The sequence below is a fragment of the Procambarus clarkii genome, chromosome 58 (genome assembly GCF_040958095.1).
Source record: "Procambarus clarkii isolate CNS0578487 chromosome 58, FALCON_Pclarkii_2.0, whole genome shotgun sequence".
NCBI lineage: Eukaryota > Metazoa > Arthropoda > Malacostraca > Decapoda > Cambaridae > Procambarus > Procambarus clarkii.
The window spans coordinates 12701133-12723238 of NC_091207.1; the positions used below are offsets into that span (position 1 = coordinate 12701133).

Here is a 22106-nt window from a genome sequence, read left to right on the forward strand (position 1 = left end):
TACAGCAACAAGGGGTACAGGGAGTACAGCAACAAGGGGTACAGGGAGTACATCAACAAGGGGTACAGGGAGTACAGCAACAAGGGGTACAGGGAGTACAGCAACAAGGGGTACAGCAACAAAGGGTACAGGGAGTACAGCAACAAGGGGTACAGGGAGTACAGCAACAAGGGGTACAGGGAGTACATCAACAAGGGGTACAGGGAGTACAGCAACAAGGGGTACAGGGAGTACAGCAACAAGGGGTACAGCAACAAAGGGTACAGGGAGTACAGCAACAAGGGGTACAGGGAGTACAGCAACAAGGGGTACAGGGAGTACATCAACAAGGGGTACAGGGAGTACAGCAACAAGGGGTACAGGGAGTACAGCAACAAGGGGTACAGCAACAAAGGGTACAGGGAGTACAGCAACAAGGGGTACAGGGAGTACATCAACAAGGGGTACAGGGAGTACAGCAACAAGGGGTACAGGGAGTACAGCAACAAAGGGTACAGCAACAAGGAGTACAGCAACAAGAGGTACAGCAACAAGGGGTACAGCAACAAGGGGTACAGGGAGTACAGCAACAAGGGGTACAGGGAGTACAGCAACAAAGGGTACAGGGAGTACAGCAACAAAGGGTACAGGGAGTACAGCAACAAAGGGTACAGCAACAAGGAGTACAGCAACAAGAGGTACAGCAACAAGGGGTACAGCAACAAGGGGTACAGGGAGTACAGCAACAAGGGGTACAGGGAGTACAGCAACAAGAGGTACAGCAACAAGGGGTACAGGGAGTACAGCAACAAGGGGTACAGGGAGTACATCAACAAGGGGTACAGGGAGTACAGCAACAAGGGGTACAGGGAGTACATCAACAAGAGGTACAGGGAGTACAGCAACAAGGGGTACAGGGAGTACAGCAACAAGGGGTACAGGGAGTACAGCAACAAGGGGTACAGGGAGTACAGCAACAAAGGGTACAGGGAGTACAGCAACAAAAGGTACAGCAACAAGGGGTACAGGGAGTACAGCAAAAAGGGGTACAGGGAGAACAGCAACAAGGGGTACAGGGAGTACAGCAACAAAGGGTACAGGGAGTACAGCAACAAGAGGTACAGCAACAAGGGGTACAGGGAGTACAGCAACAAGGGGTACAGGGAGTACAGCAACAAGGGGTACAGGGAGAACAGCAACAAGGGGTACAGGGAGAACAGCAAAAAGGGGTACAGGGAGTACAGCAACAAGGGGTACAGGGAGTACAGCAACAAGGGGTACAGGGAGTACAGCAACAAGGGGTACAGGGAGTACAGCAACAAGGTGTACAGGGAGTACAGCAACAAGGGGTACAGGGAGTACAGCAACAAGGGGTACAGCAACAAGGGGTACAGGGAGTACAACAACAAGGGGTACAGCAACAAGGGGTACATCAACAAGGGGTACAGCAACAAGGGGTACAGCAACAAGGGGTACAGCAACAAGGGGTACAAGTACAAACACACCAACGTATGTTCACCACATGAACATGAACAAACTCACCTGAGCAGCAACAACAGACCTTGTGCACAGTGGCTGGTTAACAGCATTAACTAAGCTTGGGAGAGCAGCATTAACTAAGCTTGGGAGAGCAGCATGAACTAAGCATTAACTAATCTGGCCGTAGACTCGTGTGTCAAGTTGCAGAACTAGGCCCTCCCTCCCACCCCAAACCTCCCTCCCACCACACGCAGCCATTCCCTCTCCTTCTCTCATATCCACTTCTATCCCTTCCCTTGATATCTTCCATCTTTATCCTATCCGTCATGTCCGTTCTCCACCCCACACGCCCCATCCACTGTCCTCAGTGGTATGGTGGTGTGGAGGTGTTGTGGTGGTGTGGTGGTGTTGTGGTGTTGTGGTGTTGTGGTGTTGTTGTGGTGTTGTGGTGTGGTGGTGTGGTAGTGTGGTGGTGTTGTAGTGTGGTGGTGTTGTAGTGTGGTGGTGGTGTGGTGTTGTGGTGGTGTGGTAGTGTTGTGGTGTTGTGGTAGTGTTGTGGTGTTGTGGTGTGGTGTTGTGGTGTGGTGTTGTGGTGCTGTGGTGTGGTGTTGTGGTGCTGTGGTGTGGTGGTGGTGTGGTGTTGTGGTGTTGTGGTGTGGTGGTGTTGTGGTGTGGTATGGTGTGGTGGTGTTGTAGTGTTGTGGTGTGATGGTGTGGTGGTGTTGTAGTGTTGTGGTGTGGTGGAGTGGTGGTGTTGTGGTGTTGTGGTGTGGTAGTGTTGTGGTGTTGTGGTGTGGTGGTGTGGTGGAGTGGTAGTGTTGTGGTGTTGTCGTGTTGTAGTGTGGTGGTGTGGTGGTGTTGTGGTGTGGTGGTGTTGTGGTGTGGTGGTGTGGTGGTGGTGTGGTGTGGTGTGGTGGTGGTGTGATGTGGAACACAGTAGAGCCAGTTGTGTTCTCATGGTTTTACCTCCCAGTAGTGAACCCTCATCGAATCCTCCCAGACTTAGTTTGGCTGCAACCCTCCCTAGTGTGGCCAGGGTGCGGTTGTACAGGTATGGCCGGGGTGTGGGTGTACAGGTGTGGCCAGAGTGTGGTTGTACAGGTGTGGCCAGGGTGTGGTTGTATAGGTGTGGTCCTGCAGGTGCGGCTCGGGGGCCAGTACCGACTAACAGTGTGGCCAGGCACCTGCTGCTCTATGTGATGGGCCTCCTGGGTCTCGTCTTGCTAATCCTTGCGGTGGTTGTGCACACCTGCGTACGCTACAGGTGAGCTTAACTAACACGACAGGTGTCCTCAGAGGCGCTCGCCCAACGCCGACTTGAACGCTCACACGACTTTGAACTTAATTTTATTTGTATTTACATTAAGTTGAAGTGATAACAACCTTATTATCTAAGCCTTTGCCAGTCGATTTTTTAAATTTCCAATTATATATGTTAGAATGTAATTGGACACGATCTTGTGTAATGTTAAAGCTGAAGGTAGTCTCATTTTTAAATTGTTATAAATACAGTATGAATTAAATAATTAACTGACAAGGCATTAACAATAATATTACATTAAAATATGCTTGGAAGCGAGGAGAGTTGCATGACATACTGTGCTTGGCCGGCCTGGGCGTGGCCGCGGCCAGGCAGGTGAGACTCACTCATTTGAAGACAATGACAATGTTTGTACTAAGCATGATGCATGGCTCAATATTTCCTGACTCGTAACTAACACATTTGCCTCGCAGCATTAAGTTGTTTTGTTACAGGAATTCATATATGAGTCAGTTGTACTTGATCCTTATTCAATGTTTTGCTAACTGTTAATTATTATGCTTATTGAATGCATAATAAATGTAAAGATAACTATTGCTCAGCATCTCCTGACTGGCTTGCTGCCAGGAATAAACAACATGTTCCGGTCCAACAACTTCGTTTTCATGTTACAGATCGCAATTGTCAGGGACCGTTAAAAAATATCCGCCATTCTGAAGGTCGGCGATGTCCCCGGAACCAGCCGGCGGCCCTCTGGGAGCTGCTGCAGCAGAGCCTGAGCCTCAAGCACAAGGGGTCACCCTGGACCACGGCTCAACTTCTCAACTGGTCATCTACCCACACCGGGAGCACCTACTGGTCCCGGTACATGGGGCTTGCCCCTACGCCTCGGACCCTACTCAGTGGGAATGAGAGCTCGGCCCCCAGCCAGACTGGACCCCTACCCACAGCCAGCGGTCTCCCACACACTCCTCCTTCAGGACCCCTTCCCTTGCTCCACACAACCAAGGATCCGGTAGTCTTGGATGCGATTCTTAGCGACCTCGACCTCTCCCAAGTCACCAGGCGCAGGAACCCTTTAGGACCACATGCGTTGACGTGGAGTGGTGCAGCCTCGTCCCCTGCCTCACGCACCCACGCCAACCTCCACCAGTTAACCACTCCAAGTAGCCCGGTGTTGAGGAGAGACGAACCTGTCGCTGTAGAGGAGCCACAGTTGGATGTTCTCCCACTTTCACTGCCTCATCGAAATCATCGTCGTCATCATCATCACAGGCAACACTCAACAAAAGCCAGGACTCAAGCCCGTCACACAAACACACAAGCCGTTCACTTTACACAACCAACTACATCAGCATGGGACCAGAAAGTAATCGAAGCTGATTTGGATTGGTCGTCGAGGCCGCCTCTCAACACCGGCGCCTCTCCCTCCTCCGTGTCCGCGCCCCACCAGGAACACCTGTGACGCCCCCCTCACACTGCACCAGTATCAGGTAAGCTCATCCTTCCTACAAGTCCACTTCAACTACATAATAACAAATTAATAAGCTGTAGCTCATGAACCTGCCTGGGGGATGCCCCGTAGATTTCATTTATTTTTTTGTATTTAGTAATTCTAGCGTTTGTATTTGTTGAAGCCAGTAGAGCTTCATTATATTTGCCAGTAGAGAGCTCTGTTGGTCTACACTCTGGTCCTGTTGGTCTACACTCTGGGTCTGTTGGTCTGCGCTCTGGTCCTGTTGGTCTACACTCTGTACCTGTTGGTCTGCACTCTGGTCCTGTTGGTCTACACTCTGTACCTGTTGGTCTGCACTCTGGTCCTGTTGGTCTACACTCTGGACCTGTTGGTCTACACTCTGGACCTGTTGGTCTACACTCTGGACCTGTTGATCTACACTCTGGACCTGTTGGTCTGCACTCTGGACCTGTTGGTCTGCACACTGGACCTGTTGGTCTACACTCTAGACCTGTTGGTCTGCACTCTGGACTGTTGGTCTACACTCTGGACCTGTTGGTCTACACTCTGGGTCTGTTGGTCTGCACTCTGGACCTGTTGGTCTGCACTCTGGTCCTGTTGGTCTACACTCTGGGTCTGTTGGTCTGCGCTCTGGACCTGTTGGTCTACACTCTGGACCTGTTGGTCTGCACTCTGGACCTGTTGGTCTGCACTCTGGACCTGTTGGTCTACACTCTGGACCTGTTGGTCTACACTCTGGACCTGTTGGTTTGCACTCTGGACCTGTTGGTCTACACTCTGGACCTGTTGGTCTGCACTCTGGACCTGTTGGTCTGCACTCAGGACCTGTTGGTCTACACTCTGGACCTGTTGGTCTGCACTCTGGACCTGTTGGTCTACACTCTGGACCTGTTGGTCTACACTCTGGACCTGTTGGTCTGCACTCTGGTCCTGTTGGTCTGCACTCTGGACCTGTTGGTCTGCACTCTGAACCTGTTGGTCTGCACTCTGGACCTGTTGGTCTGCACTCTGGTCCTGTTGGTCTGCACTCTGGACCTGTTGGTCTGCACTCTGGTCCTGTTGGTCTGCACTCTGGTCCTGTTGGTCTGCACTCTGGACCTGTTGGTCTGCACTCTGGACCTGTTGGTCTGCACTCTGGACCTGCACTCTTGCAGGTTACAGCACAAATCAGAGGTTGCAAGACATAGAGCGCTTTTCCAGAAGCTTAATGAGACCATGGTGCCAGGCAGTAGTGCCACTGTAAGAGAGGCCATGGTGCCAGGCAGTAGTGCCACTGTAAGAGAGGCCATGGTGCCAGGCAGTAGTGCCACTGTAAGAGAGGCCATGGTGCCAGGCAGTAGTGCCACTGTAAGAGAGGCCATGGTGCCAGGCAGTAGTGCCACTGTAAGAGAGGCCAGGGTGCCAGGCAGTAGTGCCACTGTAAGAGAGGCCATGGTGCCAGGCAGTAGTGCCACTGTAAGAGAGGCCATGGTGCCAGGCAGTAGTGCCACTGTAAGAGAGGCCATGGTGCCAGGCAGTAGTGCCACTGTAAGAGAGGCCAGGGTGCCAGGCAGTAGTGCCACTGTAAGAGAGGCCATGGTGCCAGGCTGTAGTGCCACTGTAAGAGAGACCATGGTGCCAGGCAGTAGTGCCACTGTAAGAGAGGCCAGGGTGCCAGGCAGTAGTGCCACTGTAAGAGAGGCCAGGGTGCCAGGCTGTAGTGCCACTGTAAGAGAGGCCAGGGTGACAGGCAGTAGTGCCACTGTAAGAGAGGCCAGGGTGCCAGGCAGTAGTGCCACTGTAAGAGAGGCCAGGGTGCCAGGCAGTAGTGCCACTGTAAGAGAGGCCAGGGTGCCAGGCAGTAGTGCCACTGTAAGAGAGGCCAGGGTGCCAGGCAGTAGTGCCACTGTAAGAGAGGCCATGGTGCCAGGCTGTAGTGCCACTGTAAGAGAGGCCAGGGTGCCAAGCAGTAGTGCCACTGTAAGAGAGGCCAGGGTGCCAGGCTGTAGTGCCACTGTAAGAGAGGCCAGGGTGCCAGGCAGTAGTGCCACTGTAAGAGAGGCCAGGGTGCCAGGCAGTAGTGCCACTGTAAGAGAGGCCAGGGTGCCAGGCAGTAGTGCCACTGTAAGAGAGGCCAGGGTGACAGGCAGTAGTGCCACTGTAAGAGAGGCCAGGGTGCCAGGCAGTAGTGCCACTGTAAGAGAGGCCAGGGTGCCAGGCAGTAGTGCCACTGTAAGAGAGGCCATGGTGCCAGGCTGTAGTGCCACTGTAAGAGAGGCCAGGGTGCCAAGCAGTAGTGCCACTGTAAGAGAGGCCATGGTGCCAGGCTGTAGTGCCAGCAGGACTCGTGGCAGCCAGTACTGCAGGAAGTGTTAAAATACTCTGTGTACAATTAAATGTTTTCTTTACCAAGAACAGGTAAAAAGACCTTCAATAATGTCTTAACCGTTTAAATAATTAGGTCTTAGAGTCATAGCTATTGTATGATATCTTAACCAAGTAAGGAAGTATTAAGATAGCAACTTTATTAAACAGGCAATAACCATTGTTACCTCTGGTCCTGTTGTCAAAAGGTTCCTTGGTAATTATTTCGAATGACATTGAGGCGTTACTTAGTGTTAGGTGGATGTATAGGAACATATTTGACCCTACTGTACCCTCCTGAACCCTTCAGTACTCTCCTGTATCCTCCTGTACCCTCCAGTACCCTCTTATACCCTCCAGTACCCTCCTGTACCCTCCTGTATCCTCCTTTATCCTCCTGTACCCTTCGGTACCCTCTTGTACCCTCCTGTACCCTCCAGTACCCTCCTGTACCCGCCTCTACCCTCCTGTACCCTTCTGAACTCTCCTGTACCCTCCTGTACCCTCCTGTACCCTCCTTTACCCTCCAGTACCCTCCTGTACCCTCCTGTACCTCCTGTACCCCTCTGTACCCTCCTGTAACCTCATGTACCTTCCTGTACCCTCCTGTACCCTCCAGTACCCTCATGTACCCTCCTTTACCCTCCTGTACCCTCATGTACTCTCCTGTACCCTCCTGTACCCTTTTGAACTCTCCTGTACCCTCCTGTACCCTCTTGTACCCTCCAGTACCCTCCTGTACTCTTCAGAACCCTCCTGTACCCTTCTGTCCCCTCCTGTATCCTCCTGTACCCTCCGGTACCCTTCTGTAACCTCCAATACCCTCCTGTATCCTCCTGTCTCTCCAGTACTCTCCTGTACCTTTTTGTACCCTTCTGTACCCTCCTGTAGCCTCCTGTAGCCTCCAGTACACTCCTGTACCCTCCTGTCCTCTCTTGTACCCACCTGTACCCTTTTGTACCCTCCAGTACCCTCCAGTACCCTCCAGTACCCTCCTGTACCCTCCTGTACCATCCTGGACCCTCCTGTACCCTCATGTACCCTCCTGTACCCTCCTGTACCCTTTTGTACCCTCCAATACCCTCCTGTCCTCTCCTGTCTCTCCAGTACTCTCCTGTACCTTTTTGTACCCTTCTGTACCCTCCTGTAGCCTCCTGTAGCCTCCAGTACACTCCTGTACCCTCCTGTCCTCTCTTGTACCCACCTGTACCCTTTTGTACCCTCCAGTACCCTCCAGTACCCTCCAGTACCCTCCTGTACCCTCCTGTACCATCCTGGACCCTCCTGTACCCTCATGTACCCTCCTGTACCCTCCTGTACCCTCCTGTCCCCCTCCTGTACCCTCCTGTACCCTCCAGTACCCTCCTGTACCCTCCTGTACCATCCTGTACCCTCCTGTACCATCCTGTACCCTCCTGTACCCTCATGTACCCTCCAATACCCTCATGTACCCTCCAGCACCCTCCTGTACCCTCCTGTACCCTCCTGGTGGTGCAGATCACTGTAGCCTACTGCCTCACCGTACCTACCCACCTAAACAGAACACGTTTTAGTGGTCGGGGACATGGCTCTCGTTGTGTCCCCGACTACGAAAAATAAACGCAGTCTTGTCACAGCCCAGAGGTCCTAGGCTCAACTCCCTTGGCTGGTCCGCCAGTATTTGGGCACCATTTCACTTCACCTGATGCTTATGTTCACCTAGCATATTCAATTGACCGACAGCACCGGTCAGAACTATCTGAGCGAGTCGCATATTATTGAATAATGCACAACCGTCTTCACTCTCTGTCGAGCACCTCAAACAAGGTATCAAGGTAACGTGTGCAACCGTGCAAGGTGCAGGATGCTGGACACGCTGTCTCTTGTCCACGTGTGTGTCTCTTGCAACACCCAGGTACTGTACCTGGCAGCTGTACCCACCACACGTGGGAGCTCTACCCCACACACCATGAAGCTGTACCCTACACACCAGGTAGCTGTATCCCACACACCAGGGAGCTGTACCCCACACACCAGTGTGCTGTACCCCACACACCAGGGAGCTGTACCCCACACACCAGGGAGCTGTACCCCACACACCTGGGGGCTGTACTCCACACACCTGGGAGCTGTACCCCACACCTGGGAGCTGTACCCCACACACCAGGGAGCTGTACCCCACACACCAGGGAGCTGTACCCCACACACCTGGGGGCTGTACCCAACACACTCCTGGGAGCTGTACCCCACACACCAGGGAGCTGTACCCCACACAACTGGGGGCTGTACCCCACACACTCCAGGGAGCTGTACCCCACACACCAGGGAGCTGTACCCCACACACCAGGGGGCTGTACCCAGCACACCTGGGGGCTGTACCCCACACACTTTTGGGAGTTGTACCCCACACACCAGAGAGCTGTACCCCACACACCTGGGAGCTGTACCTCACACACCAGGAAGCTGTACCCCACACACCAGGGAGCTGTACCCCACACACCTGGGAGCTGTACCTCACACACTCCAGGGAGCTGTATTTCACACACCAGGGAGCTTTACCCCACACACCAGGGGGCTGTACCCCACACACCAGGGGGCTGTACCCCACACACCTGGGAGCTGTACCCCCACTCACCAGGGAGCTGTACCCTACACACCTGGGGGCTGTACCCCACACACCAGGGAGCTGTTCGCCACACACCAGGGAGCTGTACCCCACACACCGGGACGCTGTACCCCACACACCTGGGAGCTGTACACCACACACCAGGGGGCTGTACCCGCACACCTGGGAGTTGTACCCCCACTCACTAGGGAGCTGTTCCCTACACACCTGGGGGACTGATCCCCACACGCGTTGGGGCTGTACCCCACACACCTGGGAGCTGTACCCCAACTCACCAGGGAGCTGTACCCTACACACCTGGGGGCTGTACCCCACACACCAGGGAGCTGTACCCAACACACCTAGGGGCTGTACCCCACACACCAGAGAGCTGTACCCACACACCAGGGATTTGTACCCAACACACCAGGGAGCTGTACTCCACACATCACAGAGCTGTACCCCACATTCCTGGGGGCTGTGCCCCACACACCAGGGAGCTGTATCCCACACACCTGGTAGCTGTACCCCACACACCAGGGAGCTGTATCCCACACACCTGGGGGCGGTACCCCACACACCAGGGAGTTGTACCCCACACACCAGGGAGCTGTACCCCACACACCAGGGAGCTGTACCCCACATACCAGGGAGCTGTACCCCTCACACCTGGGAGCTGTACCCCACACACCAGGACGCTGTACCCCACACACCTGGGAGCTATACCCCACACACCTGGGGGCTGTACCCCACACACCTGGGGGCTGTACCCCACACACAAGGGAGCTGTACCCCACACACCTGGAGGCTGTACCCCACACACCAGGGGGCTGTACCCCACACACCTGGGGGCTGTACCCACACACCAGGGAGCTGTACCCCACACACCAGGGGGGCTGTACCCCACACACCTGGGGGCTGTACCCCACACACCTAGGGGCTGTACCCCACACACCAGGGAGCTGTACCCCACACACCTGGAGGCTGTACCCCACACACCAGGGGGCTGTACCCCACACACCTAGGGGCTGTACCCACACACCAGGGAGCTGTAACCCACACACCTGGGGGCTGTACCTCACACACCAGGGGGCTGTACCCCACACACCTGGGGGCTGTACCTCGCACACCAGGGGGCTGTACCCCACACACCAGGGGGCTGTACCCACACACCTGGGGGCTGTACCCCACACACCTGGGGGCTGTACCCACACACCAGGGAGCTGTACCCCACACACCAGGGGGCTGTACCCCACACACCTGGGGGCTGTACCCCACACACCTAGGGGCTGTACCCCACACACCAGAGAGCTGTACCCCACACACCAGGGGGCTGTACCCCACACACCAGCGGGCTGTACCCCACACACCTGGGGGCTGTACCCACACACCAGGGAGCTGTAACCCACACACCTGGGAGCTGTACCCCACACACCTAGGAGCTGTACCCCACACACCAGGGGGCTGTACCCCACACACCTGGGGGCTGTACCCACACACCTGGGGGCTGTACCCACACACCAGGGAGCTGTAACCCACACACCTGGGAGCTGTACCCCACACACCAGGGGGCTGTACCCCACACACCTAGGGGCTGTACCCCACACACCTGGGGGCTATACCTCACACACCAGGGGGTTGTACCCCACACACCTAGGAGCTGTACCCCACACACCAGGGGGCTGTACCCCACACACCAGGGAGCTGTAACGCACACACCTAGGAGCTGTACCCCACACACCAGGACGCTGTACCCCACACCTGGGGGCTGTACCCCACACCTGGGGGCTGTACCCCACACCTGGGGGCTGTACCCCACACACCAGTGGGCTGTACCCCACACCTGGGGGCTGTACCCCACACACCTGGGGGCTGTACCCCACACACCTGGGGGCTGTACCTCACACACCAAGGGGCTGTACTCCACACACCTGGGAGCTGTACCTCACACACCAAGGGGCTGTACCCCACACACCTGGGGGCTGTACCCCACACACCAGGGAGCTGTACCCCACACACCTGGGAGCTGTACCCCACACACCAGGGAGCTGTACCCTACACACCAGGGGGCTGTACCCCACACACACCAGGGAGCTGTACCCCACACACCTGGGGGCTGTACCCCACACACCAGAGAGCTGTACCCCACACACCTGGGGGCTGAACCCCACACACAAGGGAGCTGTACCCCACACACCTGGGGGCTGTACCCCACACACCTGGGGGTTGTACCCCATGCACCTGGGGGATGTACCCCACACACACCAGGGAGGTGTACCCCACACGCACCAGGTAGCTGTACCCCAGACACCTGGGAGCTGTACCTCACACATCAGGGAGCTGTACCCTACACACCAGGGAGCTGTACCCCACACTCCAGGGAGTTGTACCCCACACACCAGGGAGCTGTACCCCACACACCAGGGAGCTGTACCCCCCAACCAGGGAGCTGTACCGCACACACCTGGGGGCTGTACCCACACACCAGGGAGCTGTACCCCACACACCTGGAGCTGTACCCACACACCAGGGAGCTGTACCCCACACACCAGGGAGCTGTACCCCACACACCAGGGAGCTGTACCCCGCCCCCCACACCAGGGAGCTGTACCCCACACACCAGGGAGCTGTACCCCACACACCTGGGACCTGTACCCACACACCTGGGGGCTGTACCCGACACACCTGGGAGCTGTACCCCACACTCCAGGGAGTTGTACCCCACACACCAGGGAGCTATACCCCCAACCAGGGAGCTGTACCAAACACACCTGGGACCTGTACCCACACACCTGGGGCCTGTACCCACACACCATGGAGCTGTACCCACACACCTGGGAGCTGAACCCACACACCAGGGAGCTGTACCCACACACCAGGGAGCTGTACCCACACACCAGGGAGCTGTACCCACACACCAGGGAGCTGTACCCCACACACCAGGGAGTTGTACCCCACACACCTGGGAGCTGTGCCCAACACACCTGGGAGCTGTACCCACACACCAGGGAGCTGTACCCCACACACCAGGGAGTTGTACCCACACACCAGGGAGCTGTACCCACACACCAGGGAGCTGTACCCCACACACCAGGGAGCTGTGCCCAACACACCAGGGAGTTGTACCCACACACCAGGGAGCTGTACCCCACACACCAGGGAGTTGTACCCACACACCAGGGAGCTGTACCCCACACACCAGGGAGTTGTACCCCACACACCAGGGAGCTGTACCCACACACCAGGGAGCTGTACCCCACACACCAGGGAGTTGTACCCACACACCAGGGAGCTGTACCCACACACCAGGGAGTTGTACCCCACACACCAGGGAGCTGTACCCCACACACCTGGGAGCTGTACCCCACTCACCAGGGAGTTGTACCCCACACATCTGGTTGCTGTACCCCACACACCAGGGAGTTGTACCCCACACACCAGGGAGCTGTACCCCACACACCAGGGAGCTGTACCCCACACACCAGGGAGTTGTACCCCACACACCAGGGAGTTGTACCCCACACACCTGGGGGCTGTATCCCACACACCAGTGAGTTGTACTCCTCACACCAGGGGGCTGAACCCAACACACCTGGGAGCTGTACCCCACACACCGGGGAGCTGTACCCCTCACACCAGGGAGCTGTACCCACACACCAGTGAGCTGTACCCCACACACCTGGGAGCTGTACCCCACACACCAGGGAGTTGTACCCACCACACCAGAGAGCTGTACCCAACTCACCAGGGGGCTGTACCCCACACACCAGGGAGCTGTACCACACACACCAGGGGGCTGTACCCCACACACCTGGGGGCTGTACCCCACACACCTAGGAGCTGTACCCCACACACCAGGGGGCTGTACCCTACACACCTGGGGACTGTACCCACACACCAGGGAGCTGTAACCCACACACCTGGGGGCTGTACCTCACACACCAGGGGGCTGTACCCCCACACACCTGGGGGCTGTACCTCACACACCAGAGGGCTGTACCCCACACACCAGGGGGCTGTACCCCACACACCTGGGGGCTGTACCCCACACACCTGGGGGCTGTACCCACACACCAGGGAGCTGTACCCCACACACCAAGGGGCTGTACCCCACACATCTGGGGGCTGTACCCCACACACCTAGGGGCTGTACCCCACACACCTGCGAGCTGTACCCCACACACCTGGAGTCTGTACCCCACACACCAGGGTGCTGTACCCCACACACCTGGGGGCTGTACCCACACACCAGGGAGCTGTAACCCACACACCAGGGGGCTGTACCCCACACACCTAGGGGCTGTACCCCACACACCTGGGGGCTGTACCTCACACACCAGGGGGCTGTACCCCTCACACCTGGGAGCTGTACCCCACACACCAGGGGGCTGTACCCCACACACCAGGGAGCTGTAACGCACACACCTGGGAGCTGTACCCCACACACCAGGACGCTGTACCCCACACCTGGGGGCTTTACCCCACACCTGGGGGCTGTACCCCACACACCAGGGGGCTGTACCCCACACACCTGGGGGCTGTACCTCACACGCCAAGGGGCTGTACTCCACACACCTGGGAGCTGTACCTCACACACCAAGGGGCTGTACCCACACACCTGTGAGCTGTACCTCACACACCAAGGGGCTGTACCCCACACACCTGGGGGCTGTACCTCACACACCAGGGGGCTGTACCCCACACACCTGGGGGCTGTACCCCACACACCAGTGGGCTGTACCCCACACACCAGGGAGCTGTACCTTACACACCTGGGGGCTGTATCCCACACACCAATGAGCTGTACCCCACACACCTGGGAGCTGTACCCCACACACCAGGGAGCTGTATCCTACACACCAGGGGGCTGTACCCCACACACCTTGGGGCTGTACCCCACACACCAGGAAGCTGTACCCCACACACCTGGGGGCTGTACCCCACATACCTGGGAGCTGTACCCCACACTCCAGGGAGCTGTACCCCAAACACCTGGGAGCTGTACCCCACACACCAGGGAGCTGTACCCCGCCCCCCCACACCAGGGAGCTGTACCCCACACACCAGGGAGCTGTACCCCACACACCAGGGAGCTGTACCCCACACACCTGGGAGCTGTACCCCACACACCAGGACGCTGTACCCCACACACCTGGGAGCTGTACCACACACACCAGGGAGCTGTACCCACACACCTGGGGGCTGTACCCCACACACCTGGGAGCTGTACCCCACACTCCAGGGAGTTGTACCCCACACACCAGGGAGCTGTACCCCACACACCAGGGAGCTGTACCCCGCCCCCCACACCAGGGAGCTCTTCCCCACACACCAGGGAGCTGTACCCCACACACCAGGGAGCTATACCCCCCAACCAGGGAGCTGTACCCCCACACCAGGGAGCTGTACCCCACACACCAAGGAGCTGTACCCCGCCCCCCACACCAGGGAGCTGTTCCCCACACACCAGGGAGCTGTACCGCACACACCTGGGGGCTGTACCCACACACCAGGGAGCTGTACCCCACACACCAGGGAGCTGTACCCCACACACCAGGGAGCTGTACCCCACACACCAGGGAGCTGTACCCCACACACGAGGGAGCTGTACCCCACACACCAGGAAGCTGTACCCCACACACCAGGGAGCTGTACCCCACACACCAAAGAGCTGTACCCCACACACCAGGGAGCTGTACCCCACACACCAGGGAGCTGTACCCCACACACCAGGGAGCTGTACCCCACACACCAGGGAGCTGTACCCCACACACCAGGAAGCTGTACCCCACACACCAGGAAGCTGTACCCCACACACCTGGGGGCTGTACCCCACACACCTGGGAGCTGTACCCCACACACCAGGGAGCTGTACCCCACACACCAGGAAGCTGTACCCCACACACCTGGGGGCTGTACCCCACACACCTGGGAGCTGTATCCCACACACCAGGGAGCTGTACCTCACACACCAGGGAGCTGTACCCCACACACCTGGGGGCTGTATCCAACACACCAGGAAGCTGTACCTCACACACCAGGGAGCTGTACCTCACACACCAGGGAGCTGTACCCCACACACCAGGGAGCTGTACCCCACACACCTGGGGGCTGAACTCCACACACAAAGGAGCTGTACCCCACACACCAGGGGGCTGAACCCCACACACAAGGGAGCTGTACCCCACACACCTGGGGGCTGTACCCCACACACCTGGGGGTTGTACCCCATGCACCTGGGGGATGTACCCCACACACACCAGGGAGCTGTTCCCCGCACGGTGGGGCTGTACCCCACACACACCAGGGGGCTGTACCTCACACACCAGGGAGCTGTACCCTACACACCAGGGAGCTGTACCTCACACACCAGGGAGCTGTACCCTACACACCAGGGAGCTGTACCCCACACACCAGGGAGCTGTACCCTACACACCAGGGAGCTGTACCCCACACACCAGGGAGCTGTATCCCACACACCAGGGGGCTGTATCCCACACACCAGGGAGCTGTATCCCACACACCAGGGAGCTGTACCCCACACACCAGGGAGCTGTACCCCACACACCAGGGAGCTGTATCCCACACACCAGGGAGCTGTATCCCACACACCAGGAAGCTGTACCTCACACACCAGGGAGCTGTACCTCACACACCAGGGAGCTGTACCCCACACACCAGGAAGCTGTACCCCACACACCTGGGGGCTGTACCCCACACACCTGGGAGCTGTACCCCACACTCCAGGGAGTTGTACCCCACACAGCAGGGAGCTGTACCCCCCAACCAGGGAGCGGTACCGCACACACCTGGGGGCTGTACCCACACACCAGGGAGCTGTACCCCACACACATGGAGCTGTACCCACACACCAGGGAGCTGTACCTCACACACCAGGGAGCTGTACCCCAAACACCAGGGAGCTGTACCCCACACACCAGGGAGCTGTACCCCGCCCCCCCCCACACCAGGGAGCTGTACCCCACACACCAGGGAGCTGTACCCCACACACCTGGGGGCTGTACCCCACACACCAGGAAGCTGTACCACACACACCTGGGGGCTGTACCCCACACACCTGGGAGCTGTACCCCACACTCCAGGGAGCTGTACCCCAAACACCTGGGAGCTGTACCCCACACACCAGGGAGCTGTACCCCGCCCCCCCCACACCAGGGAGCTGTACCCCACACACCAGGGAGCTGTACCCCACACACCAGGGAGCTGTACCCCACACACCTGGGAGCTGTACCCCACACACCAGGACGCTGTACCCCACACACCTGGGAGCTGTACCACACACACCAGGGAGCTGTACCCACACACCTGGGGGCTGTACCCCACACACCTGGGAGCTGTACCCCACACTCCAGGGAGTTGTACCCCACACACCAGGGAGCTGTACCCCACACACCAGGGAGCTGTACCCCGCCCCCCCACACCAGGGAGCTGTTCCCCACACACCAGGGAGCTGTACCCCACACACCAGGGAGCTATACCCCCCAACCAGGGAGCTGTACCCACACACCAGGGAGCTGTACCCCACACACCAGGGAGCTGTACCCCGCCCCCCACACCAGGGAGCTGTTCCCCACACACCAGGGAGCTGTACCGCACACACCTGGGGGCTGTACCCACACACCAGGGAGCTGTACCCCACACACCAGGGAGCTGTACCCCACACACCAGGGAGCTGTACCCCACACACCAGGGAGCTGTACCCCACACACCTGGGAGCTGTACCCCACACACCAGGAAGCTGTACCCCACACACCAGGGAGCTGTACCCCACACACCAGGGAGCTGTACCCCACACACCAGGGAGCTGTACCCCACACACGAGGGAGCTGTACCCCACACACCAGGAAGCTGTACCCCACACACCAGGGAGCTGTACCGCACACACCTGGGGGCTGTACCCACACACCAGGGAGCTGTACCCCACACACCAGGGAGCTGTACCCCACACACCAGGGAGCTGTACCCCACACACCAGGGAGCTGTACCCCACACACCTGGGAGCTGTACCCCACACACCAAAGAGCTGTACCCCACACACCAGGGAGCTGTACCCCACACACCAGGGAGCTGTACCCCACACACCAGGGAGCTGTACCCCACACACCAGGGAGCTGTACCCCACACACCAGGAAGCTGTACCCCACACACCAGGAAGCTGTACCCCACACACCTGGGGGCTGTACCCCACACACCTGGGAGCTGTACCCCACACACCAGGGAGCTGTACCCCACACACCAGGAAGCTGTACCCCACACACCTGGGAGCTGTATCCCACACACCAGGGAGCTGTACCTCACACACCAGGGAGCTGTACCCCACACACCTGGGGGCTGTATCCAACACACCAGGAAGCTGTACCTCACACACCAGGGAGCTGTACCTCACACACCAGGGAGCTGTACCCCACACACCTGGGGGCTGTATCCAACACACCAGGAAGCTGTACCTCACACACCAGGGAGCTGTACCTCACACACCAGGGAGCTGTACCCCACACACCAGGAAGCTGTACCCCACACACCTGGGGGCTGTACCCCACACACCTGGGAGCTGTACCCCACACTCCAGGGAGTTGTACCCCACACAGCAGAGAGCTGTACCCCCCAACCAGGGAGCGGTACCGCACACACCTGGGGGCTGTACCCACACACCAGGGAGCTGTACCCCACACACCTGGAGCTGTACCCACACACCAGGGAGCTGTACCCCACACTCCAGGGAGCTGTACCCCAAACACCAGGGAGCTGTACCCCACACACCAGGGAGCTGTACCCCGCCCCCCCCACACCAGGGAGCTGTACCCCACACACCAGGGAGCTGTACCCCACACACCTGGAGGCTGTACCCCACACACCAGGAAGCTGTACCCCACACACCTGGGGGCTGTACCCCACACACCTGGGAGCTGTACCCCACACTCCAGGGAGCTGTACCCCAAACACCTGGGAGCTGTACCCCACACACCAGGGAGCTGTACCCCGCCCCCCCCCAACACCAGGGAGCTGTACCCCACACACCAGGGAGCTGTACCCCACACACCAGGGAGCTGTACCCCACACACCTGGGAGCTGTACCCCACACACCAGGACGCTGTACCCCACACACCTGGGAGCTGTACGCCACACACCAGGGAGCTGTACCCACACACCCGGGGGCTGTACCCCACACACCTGGGAGCTGTACCCCACACTCCAGGGAGTTGTACCCCACACACCAGGGAGCTGTACCCCACACACCAGGGAGCTGTACCCCGCCCCAACACCAGGGAGCTGTTCCCAACACACCAGGGAGCTGTACCCCACACACCTGGGACCTGTACCCCACACACCAGGGAGCTATACCCCCCAACCAGGGAGCTGTACCCACACACCAGGGAGCTGTACCCCACACACCAGGGAGCTGTACCCCGCCCCCCACACCAAGGAGCTGTTCCCCACACACCAGGGAGCTGTACCGCACACACCTGGGGGCTGTACCCACACACCAGGGAGCTGTACCCACACACCAGGGAGCTGTACCCACACACCAGGGAGCTGTACCCCACACACCAGGGAGCTGTCTCCACACACCAGGGAGCTGTACCCACACACCAGGGAGCTGTACCCACACACCAGGGAGCTGTACCCACACACCAGGGAGCTGTACCCACACACCATGGAGCTGTACCCACACACCAGGGAGCTGTACCCACACACCAGGGAGCTGTACCCACACACCAGGGAGCTGTACCCACACACCAGGGAGCTGTACCCACACACCAGGGAGCTGTACCCCACACACCAGGGAGCTGTACCCCACACACCAGAGAGCTGTACCCACACACCAGGGAGCTGTACCCCACACACCAGGGAGCTGTACCCACACACCAGGGAGCTGTACCCCACACACCAGGGAGCTATACCCCCCAACCAGGGAGCTGTACCCATACACCAGGGAGCTGTACCTCACACACCTGGGAGCTGTACCCACACACCAGGGAGTTGTACCCCACACACCTGGGAGCTGTACCCCACACACCAGGGAGCTGTACCCACACACTAGGGAGCTGTACCCACACACCAGGGAGCTGTACCCCACACACCTGGGAGCTGTACCCAACACACCTGGGAGCTGTACCCACACACTAGGGAGCTGTACCCACACACCAGGGAGCTGTACCCCACACACCTGGGAACTGTACCCACACACCAGGGAGTTGTACCCCACACACCTGGGAGCTGTACCCCACACACCAGAGAGCTGTACCCACACACTAGGGAGCTGTACCCACACACCTGGGAGCTGTACCCCACACACCAGGGAGCTGTACCCCACACACCTTGGAGCTGTACCCACACACCAGGGAGCTGTACCCCACACACCTGGGAGCTGTACCCACACACCAGGGAGTTGTACCCCACACACCTGGGAGCTGTACCCAACACACCTGGGAGCTGTACCCACACCAGGGAGCTGTACCCCACACACCAGGGAGTTGTACCCACCACACCAGAGAGCTGTACCCAACACACCAGGGAGCTGTACCCTACACACCTGGTTGCTGTACCCCACACACCTGGGAGCTGTACCCCACACACCAGGGAGTTGTACCCGACACACCAGAGAGCTGTACCCCACACACCAGGGAGTTGTACCCCACACACCAGGGAGCTGTACCCCACACACCAGGGAGCTGTACCCCACTCACCAGGGAGTTGTACCCCACACATCTGGTTGCTGTACCCCACACATCTGGTTGCTGTACCCCACACACCAGGGAGCTGTACCCCACACACCAGGGAGCTGTACCCCACACACCAGGGAGCTGTACCCCACACACCAGGGAGCTGTACCCTACACACCTGGGAGCTGTACCCAACACACCAGGGAGTTGTACTCCTCACACCAGGGGGCTGTACCCACACACCAGGGAGCTGTACCCCACACACCTGGGAGCTGTACCCCACACACCGGGGAGCTGTTCCCCACACACCGGGGAGCTGTACCCCTCACACCAGGGAGCTGTACCCCTCACACCAGGGAGCTGTACCCCACACACCTGGGAGCTGTACCCCACACACCAGTGAGCTGTACCCCACACACCAGGGAGCTGTACCCCACACACCAGGGAGCTGTACCCCACACACCAGGGAGCTGTACCCCACACACCAGGGAGCTGTACCCCACACACCTGGAAGCTGTACCCACACACCAGGGAGCTGTACCCCACACACCTGGGAGCTGTACCCAACACACCTGGGAGCTGTACCCACACACCAGGGAGCGTTACCCCACACACCTGGGAGCTGTACCCAACACACCTGGGAGCTGTACCCACACACCAGGGAGCTGTACCCAACACACCTGGGAGTTGTACCCACACACCAGGGAGCTGTACCCTACACACCTGGTTGCTGTACCCCACACACCTGGGAGCTGTACCCCATACACCAGGGAGTTGTACCCCACACACCAGAGAGCTGTTCCACACACCAGGGAGCTGTACCCACACACCAGGGAGCTGTACCCTACACACCTGGTTGCTGTACCCCACACACCTGGGAATTGTACCCCACACACCAGGGAGTTGTACCCCACACACCAGGGAGCTGTACCCCACACACCAGGGAGCTGTACCCCACTCACCAGGAAGTTGTACCCCACACACCTGGGGGCTGTACCCCTCACACCAGGGGGCTGTACCCAACACACCTGGGAGCTGTATCCCAAACACCAGGGAGTTGTACCCCTCACACCAGGGGGCTGTACCCCACACACCTGGGGGCTGTATCCCACACACCAGGGAGCTGTACCCCACACACCAGGGATTTGTACCCCACACACTAGGGAGTTGTACCCCACACACCAGGGAGCTGTACCCCACACACCAGGGAGCTGTACCCCACACACCAGGGGGCTGTACCCAACACACCTGGGAGCTGTACCCCACACACCAGTGAGCTGTACCCACACACCAGGGAGCTGTACCCCACACACCAGGGAGCTGTACCCCACACACCAGGGAGCTGTACCCCACACACCAGGGAGCTGTACCCCACACACCAGGGAGCTGTACCCCACACACCAGGGAGCTGTTCCCCACACACCAGGGAGCTGTACCCCACACACCAGGGAGCTGTTCCCCACACACCAGGGGGCTGTACCCAACACACCTGGGAGCTGTACCCCACACACCAGGGAGCTGTACCCCACACACCTGGCAACACATGTGGTGTCTGAGTAAGACACACTCGCCCCGCACCACAAGTCTGGCCGGGAAGAGTTAACTGGGCACCAGTCCCATACTGCCCACCTCTGTTCCCCAGCAGTGATGGTTGTAGAGTGGATTTCATTTCAAATTACGTCCAAATTTGGCCATAGTGCGCATACCAGCCAAAAGTGACGTTGTTTTTAAGAGGACGGGTTGGGTTGTAAGCGACTAGCAGGGTAGTGTTCCAAGGAAGCTCCTGTCTGTTCCCGCCTGTCTCTCTGTCTCGCAGTGTTGACGGGTCGTTGCTCTCTCACCTGGGGTCTTGGTCGTCTGGGGTCATGGTCGTCTGGGGTCATGGTCGTCTGGGGTCTTGGTCGTCTGGGGTCATGGTCGTCTGGGCTCATGGTCGCCTGGGGTCATGGTCGTCTGGGGTCATGGTCGTCTGGGGTCATGGTCGTCTTGGGTCATGGTCGTCTGGGGTCATGGTCGTCTTGGTCGTCTGGGGTCTTGGTCGTCTGGGGTCATGGTCGTCTTGGTTGTCTGGGGTCATGGTCGTCTGGGGTCATGGTCGTCTTGGTCGTCTGGGGTCTTGGTCGTCTGGGGTCATGGTCGTCTTGGTCGTCTGGAATCATGGTCGTCTGGGGTCTTGGTCGTCTGGGGTCATGGTCGTCTGGGGTCATGGTCGTCTGGGGTCTTGTTCGTCTGGGGTCATGGTCGTCTGGGGTCATGGTCGTCTCGGGTCATGGTCGTCTGGGGTCTTGGTCGTCTGGG

At 58.6% G+C, this 22106-nt stretch overlaps 3 protein-coding genes across 3 annotated transcripts in view; 2 read left to right on the top strand and 1 right to left on the bottom strand.

The window, feature by feature from the left end:
- The window catches only part of LOC123768029 (uncharacterized), a 171746-nt gene that overhangs the window by 141103 nt on the left and 8537 nt on the right, over positions 1–22106 (top strand). Inside the window, exon 7 of the mRNA XM_069306731.1 lies at positions 3394–4212. Within this exon, the coding sequence (XP_069162832.1) occupies positions 3394–4184 (791 nt within the window). The 3' untranslated portion in view covers positions 4185–4212. The remainder of the gene's footprint in view (positions 1–3393; positions 4213–22106) is intronic.
- LOC138353553 (putative cyclin-dependent serine/threonine-protein kinase DDB_G0272797/DDB_G0274007) lies at positions 4674–5449 on the bottom strand. The gene is made up of 2 exons (XM_069306733.1): positions 5435–5449; positions 4674–5336 (listed from the first exon to the last, which is right to left on the bottom strand). Exons 1-2 carry the CDS (start codon positions 5447–5449, stop codon positions 4674–4676), a joined length of 678 nt encoding a protein of 225 aa, XP_069162834.1.
- LOC138353554 (neurofilament heavy polypeptide-like) lies at positions 5448–6551 on the top strand. Its single transcript, XM_069306734.1, has one exon. The coding sequence runs from the start codon at positions 5448–5450 to the stop codon at positions 6549–6551; it is 1104 nt and encodes a 367-aa protein (XP_069162835.1).

Bases quoted from the DNA above. Each gene is read 5' to 3' on its own strand.
- LOC138353554 (XM_069306734.1), top strand. From the start codon at position 5,448: ATGGTGCCAGGCAGTAGTGCCACTGTAAGAGAGGCCATGGTGCCAGGC.